The sequence below is a fragment of the Hemicordylus capensis genome, chromosome 12 (genome assembly GCF_027244095.1).
Source record: "Hemicordylus capensis ecotype Gifberg chromosome 12, rHemCap1.1.pri, whole genome shotgun sequence".
In the NCBI taxonomy this organism is placed as follows: domain Eukaryota; kingdom Metazoa; phylum Chordata; class Lepidosauria; order Squamata; family Cordylidae; genus Hemicordylus; species Hemicordylus capensis.
Window position 1 is genome coordinate 7,223,171 of NC_069668.1, and position 16,061 is coordinate 7,239,231.

At 48.3% G+C, this 16,061-nt stretch overlaps 1 protein-coding gene and 1 long non-coding RNA gene across 9 annotated transcripts in view; one reads left to right on the forward strand and one right to left on the reverse strand.

Annotated features, from left to right (window-relative positions):
* COL26A1 (collagen type XXVI alpha 1 chain) overlaps positions 1-16,061 on the reverse strand; it is a 128,089-nt gene that overhangs the window by 23,687 nt on the left and 88,341 nt on the right. For all 8 annotated transcript variants that reach the window (XR_008311826.1, XM_053275205.1, XM_053275206.1 and 5 more), the window contains one exon: positions 305-366. Coding sequence is in view for 7 of the 8 variants with exons in the window: in XM_053275205.1 (XP_053131180.1) it covers positions 305-366 (62 nt within the window). In the remaining variant the exon portion in view is untranslated. The remainder of the gene's footprint in view (positions 1-304; positions 367-16,061) is intronic.
* LOC128336069 (uncharacterized) overlaps positions 1-16,061 on the forward strand; it is a 114,892-nt gene that overhangs the window by 23,687 nt on the left and 75,144 nt on the right. The gene's annotated exons all lie outside the window — the stretch shown is intronic.

Genomic DNA, 16,061 nt, shown 5'->3' on the forward strand with positions numbered 1-16,061 from the left:
CTGTCTACTCTGACCGGCAAGATTCTTTGCTCTGGTTGGCAGCAGCCCCCCATTCCTCTCTGATGGCCTTTTAACTGTGGATCCTGGGAAAGTGAACCTGGGTCTCTTGACATGCCCTCTCCCACTATGACCCAGTGACCCTTTCAAAGGTTCCTGCTAATATTTCCATTGCATTGATTCAGCAGTCAGTGCCTCAAGGACTGGAGCAAATGGCAATGAAGAAAGGGATTGCTTTCCTTTGTAATGCCTAGTGCAACCCATCGAATTTTAACAATCCACATTGTTTCTGGAAGAGCCACATTACCTTGGCTTCAAGGGTGTTCAGCCTCTCCGTCATATCCGTGAGCCACGTGCAATTCATACATTCTAGAAGAGAAAAGGAATGATCCACTCAGTCATCACCTGCCGTTTCGGCCAATAAACAGCACTCTGAAGCATCGCTCACTAGGAACATAAGATGCTGCCTTCTACTGAGTCAGACCCTTGGCCCATCTAGCTCAGTATAGTCTGCACTGACTGGCAGCAGCTCTCCAAGGCTGCAGGCAGGAGTCTCCCCCAGCCCTACCTGGAGATGCTGCCAGGGATTGAACCGGGGACCTTCTGCATGCCAAGCAGATGCTCTTCCACTGAGATACGGCCCCATCCCCTCAGGGGGAGACCTTACAGGACACACATGTAGCCTCCCATCCCAGTGCAAACTAGGGCAGACCAGGTAGACCATGGAGAGGTGGGGATCTGATAAAGCCGAGTCAAAATTTCACTTGTGTGTCACTACTTGCAGGCAGCTAAATGAGGAAATCAGAGATTTTCCAGATGGAAGAGAGACATAGGAACATAGGAAGCTGCCATATACTGAGTGAGAACATTGGTCCGTCTATCTCAGTATTGTCTTCCCAGACTGGCAGCGGCTTCTCTAAGGTTGCAGGCAGGAGTCTCTCTCACCCCTATCTTGGAGATGCTGCCAGGGAGGGAACTTGGGACCTTCTGCATGCAAGCAGGCAGGTGCTCTTCCCAGAGCGGCTCCATCCCCTGAGGGGAATCTCTTACAGGGCTCACACATGTAGCCTCCAATTCAAATGCAAACCAGCTTAGTAACAGGCACAATTCACGCTTGCTACCACAAGATCACCTCTCTTCAGCTATTAGATGTGGAGCCGACTACTTATGAGCACAGAAATAGCTGTCATCCTAGCAGTGATTCTTAGCCATGTTCACTAAATAGAACCTCCAGGTCCAGGGGTAATCTACCACTAAGTACCAGGTGCTAAAGACCAGAGGCGTAACTAGGGAAAACGGCGCCCGGGGCAAGCACTGAAATTGCGCCCCCCCCCCCCCCCGCCGCGCTCCTTCCCCCCGGCCGCCCCCAGAAATATGGAAATGTGTCACAGCCATAGTCAAATGTGGGTTGTGGGCTGCATCCATGCAAGTATACTGGGACAGGAAAAAGGAAACATGAGGCTACAAGGCTCTTTAGAAATATATATTTTAAAGAAATGTCTTGCACACCAACAGCCTAAGTTTGCAGTCCTCATGGCCAGAAAATAAATGCTTTTAAACACAGTAATAGGTTTTGTGTCCCAAAATGGAAAAGACAAGACAGGTATTCAGAGGCGTAACTAGGGAAAATGGCGCCTAGGGCAAGCACTGAAATTGCGCCACTGTCCAAGCAGGAATGATGGGACTTGTAGTCAGCAATATCTGGAAATCCCTGTTAAAAGGAACACTGTACCATCTAGACATGGTTGTTGATCAAAACCTGAAAACATGAGCCATCTCTGTAAAAGACTTAGAACAACAGTCAGGAGTTATGCGAGGATTCCAAGTGTCATTTTCTCTGTCTCCTCTCATTCTTTAAAAAACATGACTTTGTCCTAGAGGATCACCTGCCCAAATAGCCACTAGCAAAATAGGGGAAGAAGAAGGTGGTGGGGTGTGTGTGTGTCTATAAACCAGTGAATGATTCCTGCCAGCCTTTGTCTTATGATGACTGTGGGCTCATGATGGGGTATATGTGCATTCACCACACTAGTGCTTACTTTGACACCAAGAGGGAGGAGGATACATTAGTTTGCCACACTAGACAGAGGAATTTGCAACAGGAGCAGATAGCCAAGTTCTGCCAGGGCCAAAACCAGCCCCTGCCAAACTAAGAAATCATTGTAATTTGCCCCTTCCTGTCACAAGCAGTGTGCTGTTCTTTTATTATTGACTCTAACTCTCAGATATCCCAGTCATGGATGGAAAATTCAGGGTCAATTTACAAGAGACACATTTTCTACATGGAAGTTTCTTCTGTGCAGGTGCTGTGCAGAAACCCATGTGTAGTGATCAATACATATGTAACTATTCCGCCAGGGGCATAGCAAGGTTGGAATGGGGCCAGAGACAGGATTTCAAAATGGGCCCCCAGACCCTCAAAGTCCAGGGCCTCCACACACCCCAGGCCCCCAAGGATTTAAGTCTGATATTTCAAAATAAGTATGCTACCTGGAAATACATTTCACTGAATACACGCATGCACACTTCACAGTATATAGTGATATACATTGAGTACTATATATTTGTGCTACTTTTAATGCCTAGAACACACTAGCAATGCTAATTATTAAAATGGACCCCTTGCTGCAGATTAGCAAATGATACTTTCAACCATGCAGGGTGAGCCTATGTTTGTTTTCTCAGAATTCTGAACAAATTCAGTAAAGTTTGATTCCAGGAGGTTTTTCACAGGAGGCTTTTAAAGCCCTTTAACACACCTCTCCTCTGGAATGGAGGTGCTGCATTCACATTTTGGCCAGATTTACCCTGAAGTCCCTGCAAGTTATTGGGGAGCAGTTCACACACAAGAAAAATAAAATAAAATAAAATAAAATCACAACACATGCTTCACAGTTCTCACTCAGACCTTCTGGATTGCAAAACAACTTGAACATAAGTGCATTTATGAATGAATGAATGAAAATAAATAAAATATACTTGTTCCAGAAGTGTTTGTAATTTTCTGACATGAAACAAGCCACCTATAGGCCTTTTTAGATAGTTTTTGTTTTTAAAGCCAGCACATTTTCCAGTCTGTTTTAAATTAAATATTCAGAGACTTCTCAGTCTCGCCCCACTCCCCCCATATCAAAGCCCTATGGCAAGCAGACCCCTATATATGGGGGTAACCACAAAAAGGAATTCACAGCCTACCTAGCAATAGCTGTTCTGGATGGTCTGGTCTGGGCAGAGGACCTGCTGCCTGCTTCCTCCTTCCTTCCTTCCTTCCTTCCTTGCTTGGGGCCTACTCGAGTTCAGGCTTCAGGGAGGCCTACTCGGAGGCCTCTCTGGAAGCCCCACTGCCCACCCGCCGATCAGCTGAGAGGCGGGGAGAGAAGAGCTCTGCAGTTTGCAGGCTGCTCCGATCCTAGGCCCGAGCTGGAGGCAAGTGGCTGAGGGGCCCTGGGGCTGGGCAGGTGGGCAATGGGGTGGGGGTGGCAGGGACTGGCGTGGCGCCCCCACCTCAGTGGTGCCTAGGGCACGTGCCCCCCCTGCCCCCCCCAGTTACGCCTATGCTAAAGACATAAAACAGGTGACACTTCTTGCCTTGATTCCCTACTTGTGATGGCCCTGGTTGGCCATGGCTGAAAACAGGATTGTGGGCCAGATGCATCTTTTATCTAATCCAGCAGGGCTCTCCTTATTAAAAGGAAAGTGTGCCTTCAACTCCTGGTGATCACAGAGAGCTCTGTGATTGTCTTTGGTAGAATACAGGAGGGGTTTACCATTGCCTCCTCCCGCGTAGTATGAGATGATGCCTTTCAGCATCTTCCTAGATTGCTGCTGCCCGACAGAGTGCCAGCGGGGATTCGAACCAGCAACCTTCTGCTTGTTAGTCAAGCATTTCCCCGCTGCGCCACTTAAGCTGACTGTCTCCTTATTAGCCCTGATAATTAAGAATCGAACCTCCATGTGCAAACACAGAATATCTCTGCCAGATGCTAGAAACGAGCCACAGAGGAGAATCATTGCCTTGGGGTCCTGCTTCTGGGCTTCCTGAAAGCATGTGTCTGAACACTTTTGGATGAAACAGACCTTTGGAGGTCTTGCAAGATGCTTCAACTGTAGTGGCCTATAGCCTCTGTCTCAGAGCAAGCTCACGTGAGGGAAAGAAATGCTAACTCATCCCTGCAGAGCTGTCTGGCTCCTCAAACGCTTTTTTACTTTTGGTGGGTTCAAAAACGGTTGCCACCACCATCCCTCTATGTTACAGAGCTTGAGCCTCCCTGGGCTTGGGGTGGAAATCCCAGGGGGAACCCTCTTTCTTTTTAGGGTTGCTATATTCAAGCTTCCTCAATCCTGGTGGCATAATCTGCATATCTGCATAATTTGCATACTATGCAAATTGTGCAGATTATTTATTTATTTATTTGATTTATATACCGCCCTTCCAAAATGGCTCAGGGCGGTTTACAATTAAAACAACTTATAAAACAATAAAAAGCTAAAACAAATTAAAACATTAAAACAACAACTAACAATTTAAAAACATTTTAAACAAAAATAAAACATTATCCCCAGACCCCAGCTCAAGAAAACGTAGACTCAGTATAGAAGAAAAGGGCCACAACTTTGTTAACTATTACACACGACATGGCAGACTGCAACACCAGGTGATTAATCACCCTTAAAGAACAGTGCGGGCCAATAGAGCAGGTCAGAACTCTGAAATCCTACCCAGCACCCTACTGGGGGACACACCCTGGCTCGGGAATGGGCAGGTACAGCCCACCCAATTCCTTCAAAGCCAACCCTCCCTTCTGTAAGAGAGGGTCTGGATACTTCTAGGCATTCGTCCACCCCGGACCGCACAGCCCAAAGGTTGGAGAAGTCCTGAAGCAGGTTTCATGGCAATCATTCTCCCCGTGCGGCACAGGCTACAAAGGAGTGATTAACCAATCACTCCTTTTACATATCCAAGGGTGCTCACCGATGTTCTAACCCTCAAATTGCCACCCCGCTCGCACTGTTCCTGCCATTGTGGTTGACCTAACTCTAACTACGCACCCAGGACACAGAACGGAGTAGGCGAAAAAAAACCCAACAGTGGCCAATGCGTTGGGAGCAAAAAATTCCTACTCGGCCCCCTCAGGTGGCCAGTCGCTAGACCCGCTCTGCACTGGGGAGGGAGGGAGGGGAAAGCCCCTTCTCCTGTGATTGCCTGACCCCAACTGAAGAGAGAATGGAAAATGGAGGATGGGGCAGGGATCGGTCAATCCTGGCCGAAACCCCGCCCCTACAGATTATGTAAATTATGCGAACTAATTTGCATTTATCTATTTATTTATTTGACAGATTTGAATACTTTCCCCTCCTTCTCTGCCCTCACATGTGATCCCCTCCAGAGTAAAATCCGGGCAGCGCATTTGAAATCTGTGTAAATCTAGGTGGAATTTAGCAGTTGGGTGGAAGAGCCAAAATCCGGGGGTTATCCTTAATTCCAGGGGACAGGGCCACCCTCTTTCTTTTGCTATTTAAAAAGTACCAAACACCCCCCTCCACATCCAAGCCGACATGTAGGGAGAAAACAAATAGCTGCGATACGTTTTGCACCAGAGGAAAAAGCCCCCTTTCAGCCCCCACTTTCTCCTGAGTTAAAAATCTGCTCGGGTGAGGCTTGTAAAGAAAAGAACAAAAAGAAAAGCAAGCTCCCATGTACAAAGGCACCTTGTATACTGGATGCTGGGTGGAAGTATATCGCAAAAGAGAAGCACACACTTTCGGCCCTGCTTGTGTAGGGTTGCCATGTCCTCTGGAATTTAGGGCAGCCCCCGGATTTTGGCTCCTACCCCCCCCCGGCGGCTAAATTCCACCCGGATTTACACGGATTTCAAATGCACTGCCTGGATTGCCCGGATTTTACTCTAGATCCAATCACATGGGAGGGCAGAGAAGGAGGGGGAAGTATACAAATCTGCCAAGTAAACGAAATAAATAAAATGCAAATTAGTTGCTGCCTAATTTGCATAATACGCAAATTATGCCACCTGGATTTGGGAAGCTTGAACATGGCAGCCCTTTGCTGGTGGGTTCTGCAAGGACTTGGGGAGAGGAAAGACTGGAAACGGAGCGCACCTTTGGTCTGGTCCATCTGACAGAATCAGCTCCCAGGCCAAGGAGGCGACGACAAGGCCGTATCCAACGTACCACCAGATGGCATTATTAGCAAAGCATACCCATGAAATGCGATGCAGAGCTGATGCAGTAGCTCAGTGGAAGAGCAGCTCCTTTGCATGCAGAAAGTCTGGGCTATCCCTGCCATCTCCTCTCCCTGAAACCTTGGAGAGCCGCTGCCGGTCAGAGCAGACACTCCTGAGCCAGATGGACGAAGGGTCTGACTCAGCAGACGGCAGCTTTGTATGCTAGCCCCTGCTCACTGGGCAAAGAGGCACCTTTTAACCTGGCGATTCTCTTTATTGAGCAGGGGGAGAGCAACTGGCCCTCTCCATCCCTCCAGTGACTGTGGCTGGTGTCTCTCTTATGTTTCTTTTTAGATTGTGAGCCCTTCGGGCACAGGGATCCATCTCATTTATTTGTTATTTCTCTGTGTTAAACCCCTTTGGAAACTTTTGTTGAAAAGTGGTCTATAAATATTTGTTGTTGGATGTTTCATCAGGAGCGTCCATAGCAGGGGCGTAGCAAGGTTGGAGGGGGCCCAGAGACAAGATTTTAAAATGGGCCCCTCACTGATATACACACACAAACACACTTCATAATATATAGCGCACTCACACTCACATCCCCATTATGAATACGGTGAATATCCAGTTCACATTGAATCTAGTTTTTTTTACTCTTTGCTCCTGCCGATCTCCAAGAGACTCAACATAATTCATAGGGGGTGCAACATGGACGGGTGGGGAGTCATGTGATGTGCCTCTGGGGGGCCCTCGAGGAAGTGGGGCCCCAAGAGGACTGCCTCCCCTTGCCTAATGGTAGTTACGCCCCTGGTCCATAACTCAGTAGTCATTCTGCCTTTACCCAAATAGAAGACAGCTCTGAATTTAAGATGAGCCCCTTAAAAATGACAGGTTAAGAACAGGTTATATCTTCCAAAATACAGGAAAAAGATCCTGTATTTAAGCTGACCCCACAGTTTCTAACACCAAAGAACTTGGGGGGGGGAATCTAATTTTAGATTCAGGTAAATACAGTACCCTGCTAATTTGGCAAAGAGGCACCTTTCAAAATGGCAATTCTCTTTATTTATTCCTTCTCCTTCTTCTCCTCCTCCTCCTCCTTCTTCTTCTTCTTCTTAATAATAATAATAATAATTATTATTATTATTAAATTTCTATACCACCCATCCAAAAATGGCTCAGGGCTCTGAGCAGTTTACACAGAGAAATAACAAATAAATAAGATGGATCCCTGTCCCCAAAGGGCTCATAATCTAAAAAGAAACACAAGATAGACACCAGCAACAGTCACTGGAGGAGTACTGTGCTGGGGGTGGATAGGGCCAGTTACTCTCCCCCTGCTAAATAAAGAGGTTATTTAGCAGGAGGGAAGCAACTGGCCCTATCCATCCCCAGCCCAGCACCCTTCCAGTGGCTGTTGCTGGTGTCTACCTTGTGTTTCTTTTTAGATCATGAGCTCTTTGGGAAGAGGGAACCATATTTGTCGTATTATTATTTTCCTAGTTAAGCTGCTTTAAGAAAGTTTTTTTAAAGTGGTATATAAGTAGTAGTAGCAATAGCAGACCCCATGCCTTGCAGGCAGAAAGTTTCGGGTCCAGTTCCTGGCAGTATCTCCCAGCATGGTTGGGAGAGACTCCTGCCTGGGACTCTGGAGACAGCGGCTGCCATTCAGAGTAGTCACTACTGAGCAAGAGGGCCCAGGGGTCTGACTCGGTAGGTCAGCTTCCAGTGGACCCATGGGGATACCACAACCCGTTACATTCTTGTCAAAGTGATGGGACCCTAACCAGCCCACCCGGTTTGGCAGTGACTCTGTGGGGTCATTCGCAACTCTCTTCTCTGCAACGTTTCCTCTAAAGAAGCCAGGCATTGTGAGGCCTCCAATCAAACATGGTGTGAGGAAGTGGACAGAGAGAATTATTATGATTATATCATATTCTCTTATCATTCTTTCTCTTACTCTCTTATTATTACGGAGAGAGCTGGTCTTGTGGTAGTAAGCACGACTTGTCCCCTTTGCTAAGCAGGGTCTGCCCTGGTTTGGGTTTGAATGGGAGACACATGTGTGAGCACTAGAAGAGATTCCCCTCAGGGTATAATGGGGCTGCTCTGGGAAGAGCATCTAGGGTCCAAGTTCCCTCCCTGGCAGCATCTCCAGGAGAGGGCTGAGAGAGAGATTCCTGCCTGCAACCTTAGAGAAGCCGCTGCCAGTCTGTGTTGACAATACTGAGCTAAATGGACCAATGGTCTGACTCGGTAGAAGGCAGCTTCCTATGTTGCAAAAGAGAAAACAAGCCTACAAGAAGAAAGTTTCAGTTTCCTCTAAACTAAAAGCACTTTATCACTTTTGCTTGCTATGTTTCTACTTGCAGGGGGTCTTTTTAAGTGGAAGCACGCCTTCAGAAATGCTGTCTCTGAAGTGCTGACAGCTCGCCTATGCCTCATTCTTTGGCATCCGCAGGTTTTAGGCAGGCAGGTTTCCTAGCTGGATTCCCAGCACTCTTTGCTTTTCAATTATGTCTGAACAGCACTGAACAAGGCCCCGACAGAGCCAGACAAGGGAGGGAGTTTCCTCTAGCCATTACAGGATCTCCAGTTTCTGGCTTCTTCTTGCCTGTCCCGAAGTCCGCGATGGCGACAATTGTCCCTTTTTCAACATGGCCCCCATGTGCCCCATTTTGCCGGATAGCCGTTACGGCTTACAGTCCCGAAAGGAAGAGATCAACGTCTTCTCTACAGCCACGACTGGATCCCCGGTGGCCTGGCCTTGGCCCCTTCCATTTCTCACTATCCGCAGTGGTGGGCCTACTCTGGAGAAAAAGGCTTGCACGTGCGTTGCAGCCGGCATCAAGTTTCTGCTGAATCCATGCATTCTCCCCCGCCTTTAAAAAAACAACAACAAGAAGGGTGGCAAAAGACAGACATCCAAGTATGAGCCTCCTTATCCCCAGATGTGCCATTGCTTCCTTCACAAAACCCCTCTGTGTTTTCGGGTAGCTCATCTGCTCGGCAGATGTGCGGCTTCCAGAGCGCCCAAGGTTTCCACTTAAAGCAAATCCACAGATGGTAATCGAGATACAAAAGCCTTTGCCTAAGCATCCCTTCACCTCCCCTGGAAATCCACAAAGCTTCCTGATTAGCTCTGGCTGGAGACTGAAAACCTACCCTCAAATCTGAGCTCAGAGAGGGGTCCCCCCCCGCTTGCACACATGTGCACACGTCAAAGTGATTTCAAACTACATGTGTTACCAGCCTGATAAATGCACCGTTTCACACACAGAGAGAGGAATGCGTCCAACTTTTCATCCTGGATTTCAGAGAGGCTGGTGCTGGCTGGTCTCTTTTCCAGAGTGGAACTGATGCATTCAGAACCCTCTGCTGTTCCAGTTTCCTTTTCCAAGCATTGTGCAGAGCTCTGGGCATATGGAGCTGCCTTCTGCAGAGTCAGAGAAGGTCCACCTAGCTCAGCACAGTCGCCACCTCACTATACACTAGGAGGTCATTCACACAATCCAAAACTGTGTTCTAGCCCAGTTTGGGAGCTGTGTGTGCTCCAGGGTTTTTGGTTGTGCGGAAGCAAGGTAAGAGGAAAACCTGAGTAGAAGCCATTGTGTGGAAGCAAGGGAGGAGGAAAAGCTACCCAGGTTTCACTCCTACCTTGCTTCCCCATCATCACTTCTACCCAGGTTTCCCCCCTCCCTTGGACCTGTCCTCCATGAATTTGTCTAAGCCCCCTTTAAAGCCATCCAAGCTGGTGGCCATCACCACATCCCATGGCAAGGAATCCCATAGATGAAACAGTACTTTCTCTTTGACAGTCCTAAATTTCCCAACCTTCAGTTTCATGGGACAACCCCTGGTTCTAGTGTTGTGAGAGAGGAAGAAAAAAAAATTTCTGCCCACTTTCCACTCCAGGCATAATTTTATACACCTTGATCGTGTCTCCCCTTAGTTGCCTCTTTTCCAAAGCAAAGAGCCCCAGATGCTGTAGCCTAGCGGTCCTCCAGGCCCCTGCTCATTTTGGTTGCTCAGTTCTGCACCTGTCCCAGTTCTGCAATACCCTTCTTAAGATATGATAAAAAGAACTTTACAGAGTACTCCAGATGTGGCCGCACCATAGATTTGTACAAGGGCATTATAATGTTGTGTTATGACCAGTGGTCACAACAATATGACCAGTGGTCACTACTTCTTCTGTATGATCCCCATCTCACGTTGAGGTCATCTGGAGAAGTCCGTCTCCAGTTACCACCAGTACGTCTGGTGGAGGCTTTACACACAGGGCTTCTGCCCCAAATCTCCTTCAGAAGAGAGTGTGCGCGTTCACACACCAGCCAAACTTACCTCCAAGTCCCTTCGAGATTTTTGGATCCGCTCTACACACAAACCAGGCTTTGTGATGGGAATTCTAGCTTATCTCGACGTATGTCCAGGTTTTTAAAATGCTGGTTTTAAGTTACTTTTTCTACTCAGGGCCGGGCCTTCTCCGTTGCTGCCCCAAGGCATTGGAACACACTTCCTGCTGAAATAAGAGCCTCCCTGTCTCTTACAACTTTTAAAAAGGCAGTCAAGATGCAGTCACCGAAGGGGTGACACCAAAGGGGGTCACCCCTTTGGGGGGGAACGAGGGCAAAGGCTAGAGGGCTTCTGTTTTCTAATTAGTTTTTCTGTTCTGTTTTCTAATTAGTTTTAAGCTGTTTTAGACTTGGGTTGAAGTTGCTGTAATGTGTTTGGGTTCGTCTGGAGATGGGGGGACAGGGGGCACCTTCGTTGACTATGGAGCAGCTATCCCAGTGGTGGAGGGGAAGTAACATTGGCAGTTCAGCAGGCCGTTCCAGGTGAAGGGTAGTCAGAAACTTAATAACCGTCTCCCCTTCCGGCTGTCCTGCCAGCTCTTTGACCTCGGGGAGCACTGCCAACAACCCACATAGCCTTTCCCTGTTCCTCTGTAATGCCAGGTTGGTCCAAAATAAATCTGAACTCATCCATGATTTGATCATGGATGAAGGGGCCAATCTGGTATGTATTACCGAGACTTGGTTGGGGTAGGCTAGTGGTCCAGTTTGGTCCCAGCTTCTCCCTCCAGGATATTCTGTAGAGGAGCAGGAGAGGGGACGTCGCAGGGGAGGTGGAGTGGCTGTGGTCTATAAGGATAACATCTCCCTTACCAGGGTCCCTGTTAAGGTGTCGGACCATACTGAATGTGTGTACTTGAGTTTGGGGACCAGGGGTAGATTGGGACTTCTGTTGGTGTACCGATCGCCCCGCTGCCCAACGGAATCCCTTACTGAGCTCACGGACTTGGTCGCGGAACTCGCGTTGGAGTCTCCCAGACTTTTGGTTAGAATGGTCCGCCCGAAGAGGTTATTGGATCCAGTAAGATTCCAAGAAGCCTTAGAGAGATTCACTGTTGGCTTTGCCAGTGATCCTGTTGATGCCCTGGTTGAGAATTGGAACAACTTGCTCACTAGGGCACTAGACACGATTGCTCCCAAGTGTCCCCTCCGACCTGCTTCAAATTTGGCCCCTTGGTATACGGAAGACCTACGGGGTCTGAAGCGGCAAAGTAGGCGACTGGAGTGCAGGTGGAGGAAGACTCAACACGAATCTGACAGATTGCGACATAGAGCACATCTAAAGATCTATGCTCAGGGAATACATGCGGCAAAGAGGTGTTTATTTTCTGCCTGTATTGCCTCTGCGAGTCCACGTCCAGCGGAGTTGTTCAGGGTTGTGAGCAGGGGTGTAGCAAGGTTGGAGTGGGCCCAGAGACAAGATTTTAAATGCCCTCCCCCCTCACTGAAGCTCAGTTCATGTAAATTGTGGACGATGCAAGTCATTCAATGGTACTAGAGAAAGACATGCTGTTCTGGTAGCTCCAGGTCTCAACACTCACTTCAATTTCGGAGGATGAATACAACTGAAGGAAGCCCGGCCGGGTGCGCGGCTGGGGGAGTCAGTAATGTGACTTGCCTCTGGGGGGCCCCCAAGGCAGTTGGCCCCCAGACAACTGTCTCCCTTTGCCCTATTATAGTTACGCCCCTGGTTGTGAGGGGACTAGTATCTGCTCCCTCTCCCTTGAACCAGAATTTGGAGTCATCAGTTACCTGCTGTGATGTGTTTAAAGAGTTTTTCGCAGACAAAATCTCTCACATTCGGGCTGACCTAGATGGAGACTCCACAATTAATTTGATATCTGAGCTGGAGGTGCCCAACAACTCCTCTTATGTGATTTGACTGGATCGGTTTCAGTCTGTGACTCCTGATGATGTGAACAAGCTGATTGGAGCAGTGAGGCCTACCACTTGTTCTCTTGACCCTTGTCCAACATGGCTTGTTCTGTCTAGCAGGGAGGCTGTTGTAGACAGCCTGGTGGAAATAATAAATGCTTATCTGAGGGAGGGCAGGATGCTTCCTTGTCTTAAGGAGGCAATCATTAGACCTCTTTTAAAGAAGCCTGCGTTAGATCCCTCAGAGTTGAGCAATTATAGGCCTGTTTCCAACCTCCCATGTTTGGGCAAGGTGATTGAGAAGTTGGTGGCCTCCCAGCTCCAGGCGGTCTTGGAGGAAACTGATTATCTAGACCCATTTCAAACTGGCTTTCGGATGAGCTATGGGTCGGTGACTGCCTTGGTTGGCCTGATGGATGATCTCCATTGGGAATTGACAGAGGAAGTGTGACTCTGTTGGTCCTTTTAGATCTCTCGGTGGCTTTTGATACTATCGACCATAGTATCCTTCTGGAACGTCTGAGGGGGTTGGGGGTGGGAGGCACTGTTTTACAGTGGTTCTGCTCCTACCTCTCAGATAGATTCCAGATGATGTTGATTGGAGATTGTTGCTCTTCAAAATCTGAGCTTAAGTATGGTGTTCCTCAAGGCTCCATACTTTCTCCAATGCTTTTTAACATCTACATGAATCCGGTGGGAGAGATCATCAGGGGATTTGGAGCTGGGTGTTACCAGTACGCTGATGACACCCAGATCTACTTCTTCATGTCAGCTTCTTCAGGAGCTGACATGGGCTGGATGAGGGAGAATGGATGAGGGAGAACTGGGTGGGCTGGATGAACCATGGAGAACCATGGAGAACCATGGAGAACCATGGGCTGGATGAGGGAAAACTGAAACTGAATCCAGATAAGACGGAGGTACTTGTTGTGCGGGGTCAGAACTCTAGAGACAGTTTTGATCTGCCTGTTCTAGATGGGGTCACACTTCCCCAAAAGGAACAGGTTTGCAGTCTGGGAGTACTTCTGGATTCACACCTCTGTCTGGTTTCTCAGGTGGAGGCAGTGGCCGGGGTGCTTTCTATCAGCTCTGGCTGATACGCCAGCTGCGCCCGTTTCTTGAGATCAGTTACCTCAAAACAGTGGTACATCTGTTGGTAACCTCCAGACTTGACTTTTGTAATGTGCTCTACGTGGGACTGCCTTTGTACATAGTCCAGAAACTTCAGTTGGTTCAGAATGCGGCAGCCAGGTTGAGATGACCCAGAGAGACCATGTTACTCCTTTACTGATGGAGTTACACTGGCTACCAATAGGTTTCCGTACAAAATACAAAGTGCTAGTTATAACTTACAAATCCCTAAACGGCTTAGGCCCTGGGTATTTAAGAGAGCGTCTTCTTCACTACGAGTCCCACCGCCCATTGAGGTCATCTGAGGAGGTCCGTCTCCAGTGACCGTCAACTTGTCTGGTGGCTACACAGAGACGGGCCTTCTCAGTCGCTGCCCCGAGATTGTGGAATGCGCTCCCTGCTGAGATATGATCCTCCCCATCCCTGGCAATTTTCAAAAAACACCTGAAAACCCACCCAGCTAGGAAAGTGCTGCCAGTACTGAGCTGGATGGACCAAGGGCCTGACTCTGTATAAGGAAACGTTTCATGTAACCATTACCAGTCAGGGTAGGTACGCCTGGTCTGGCTCAGGCTGCGTTCTCACCATCACGCCGATCCGGGTTAAAGAGTTCAACTTCTAAAGTCGCCCCATTGATTTCGGTAAGATTCCTTATGAGAAACTTAGGGTGGCTGTAAACCAGTGACTGGACCCATCTCATAATGGTAACCTTTAAATTTGACAAATGGAAGTATTACAGTTAGGGAGACTGGCTACACCAGTCACTGGCTCACTTCCACACTAAATTACTCATAAGCAGTCTTATTGAAAGTAATGGGGCAATTTTTCTTGTCCCATTAATATCAACGGGAGTACTCAGAGCTGGTCTTGTGGCAGCAAGCATGACTTGTCCCCTTAGCTAAGTAGGGTCCACCCTGGTTGCATATGAATGGGAGACTTGATGTGTGAGCACTGGAAGATATTCCCCTTCAGGGATGGAGGCGCTCTGGAAAGAGTATCTAGGTTCCAAGTTCCCTCACTGGCAACATCGCCAAGATAGGGCTGAGAGAGATTCCTGCCTGCAACCTTGGAGAAGCCGCTGCCAATCTGTGAAGACAGTACTGAGCTAGATGGACTAAGGGCCTGACTCAGTATATGGCAGCTTCCTATGTTCCTGTTCCTAATTATCTGAAGCCTGTCACTCAGACTGAGGGGAGGGGTACACTGAGCTTCAGCATGTAGCCAGCCAATCAGGAGCAGAGGAGGAGGGTCTTCACCTGCCTCCCTCCCCTTCTGCAGTGGACACATCTCTGAGGATGGATTGGTTTCATGTTGGTGATCCTCAGATGAGGAACAAATACAGTGTGGGGAGGCAGGGGGGCTCTGAGTGCCCCCAGGGGGCTTTCAAGTACCCCCACAGGCACTAGTCCTCCTGGAATTGAAACTAGAGAGAATCCATAGCTGTTATTCCTCCCTCCCTCCCTCCCTCCCCAAGCTAAGGTTGAGGCAATGGACTTTCCCCAGCGAGTTGTTAGCAATAAAGTTGAGTTATGAGACAAGGTCTGCTGTGCGTGGCAGTTCTCACACATCCAATTGGGGCAGTGCTCACAACGTGACTCTTGATCTGAGTGTGGGGGTGTTACAAGCACGTCCCTGTTTTCGTCTGTGAAATGTCGGTGTGTGTGTGTGTGCTCCTTCCTTTTAAAGATCAGCTTAAGAACGCACAGAATCTGGAGTGAGTTGTTGGGACGGCTGACCGGCTCATCCTTTGCCACAACATGAAACTGCTTTATTTGGTTTGAAAAACAAAAACAAAAACCAAACTTCAGCCACGCACACTAAAAAACCAACTCACCCTAGAAAAACCTAGAGCCCCACACATGCTGTGAGAGGTCAGCCTCAAGTCCCTTTCTGTCACATTCTTGAATGCCTTCTAAATGCATGTCTCAGCACAACTAAATATAATATTTTGGCTGCTGTGGGGAAGGCTTTTTTTAAAAAAATGTTTTGTTTTGTTTTGTTTTAAGAGATCATTTACGAAAAGCTCAGGCTGACCCATATCTCTGGAGTACAATGACAAAATGGATTGGTTTAAAGCAGGGCTGAGTGTGGGCTTCCAAAGAAACGTCTGTCAGCGCTAGGAAGACTTATCAGACGTGAACTGAGACATGGTATAAGAAGGAGGAAGCCACCTAATGGCGCAGCGGGGAAAGGACTTGACTATCAAGCCAGAGGTTGCTGGTTCGAATCCCCACTGGTACGTTTCCCAGACTATGGGAAACACCTCTATCGGGCAGCAGCGATATAGGAAGATGCTGAAAGGCATCATCTCAGACTGCACGGGAGGAGGCAATGGTCAACCCCTTCTGTATTCTACCCAAGACCACTACAGGGCTCTGTGGTCGCTACAAGTCGACACCCTACGAGTCGACGGCACAACTTTACCTTTATAAGAAAGAGGGCCATAGCTCAGTGGTGGAGCACCCTGCTTTGCATGCAGAAGGTTCCAGGTTGGGCTGGGAAAAACCCTGCCTGATGCCCT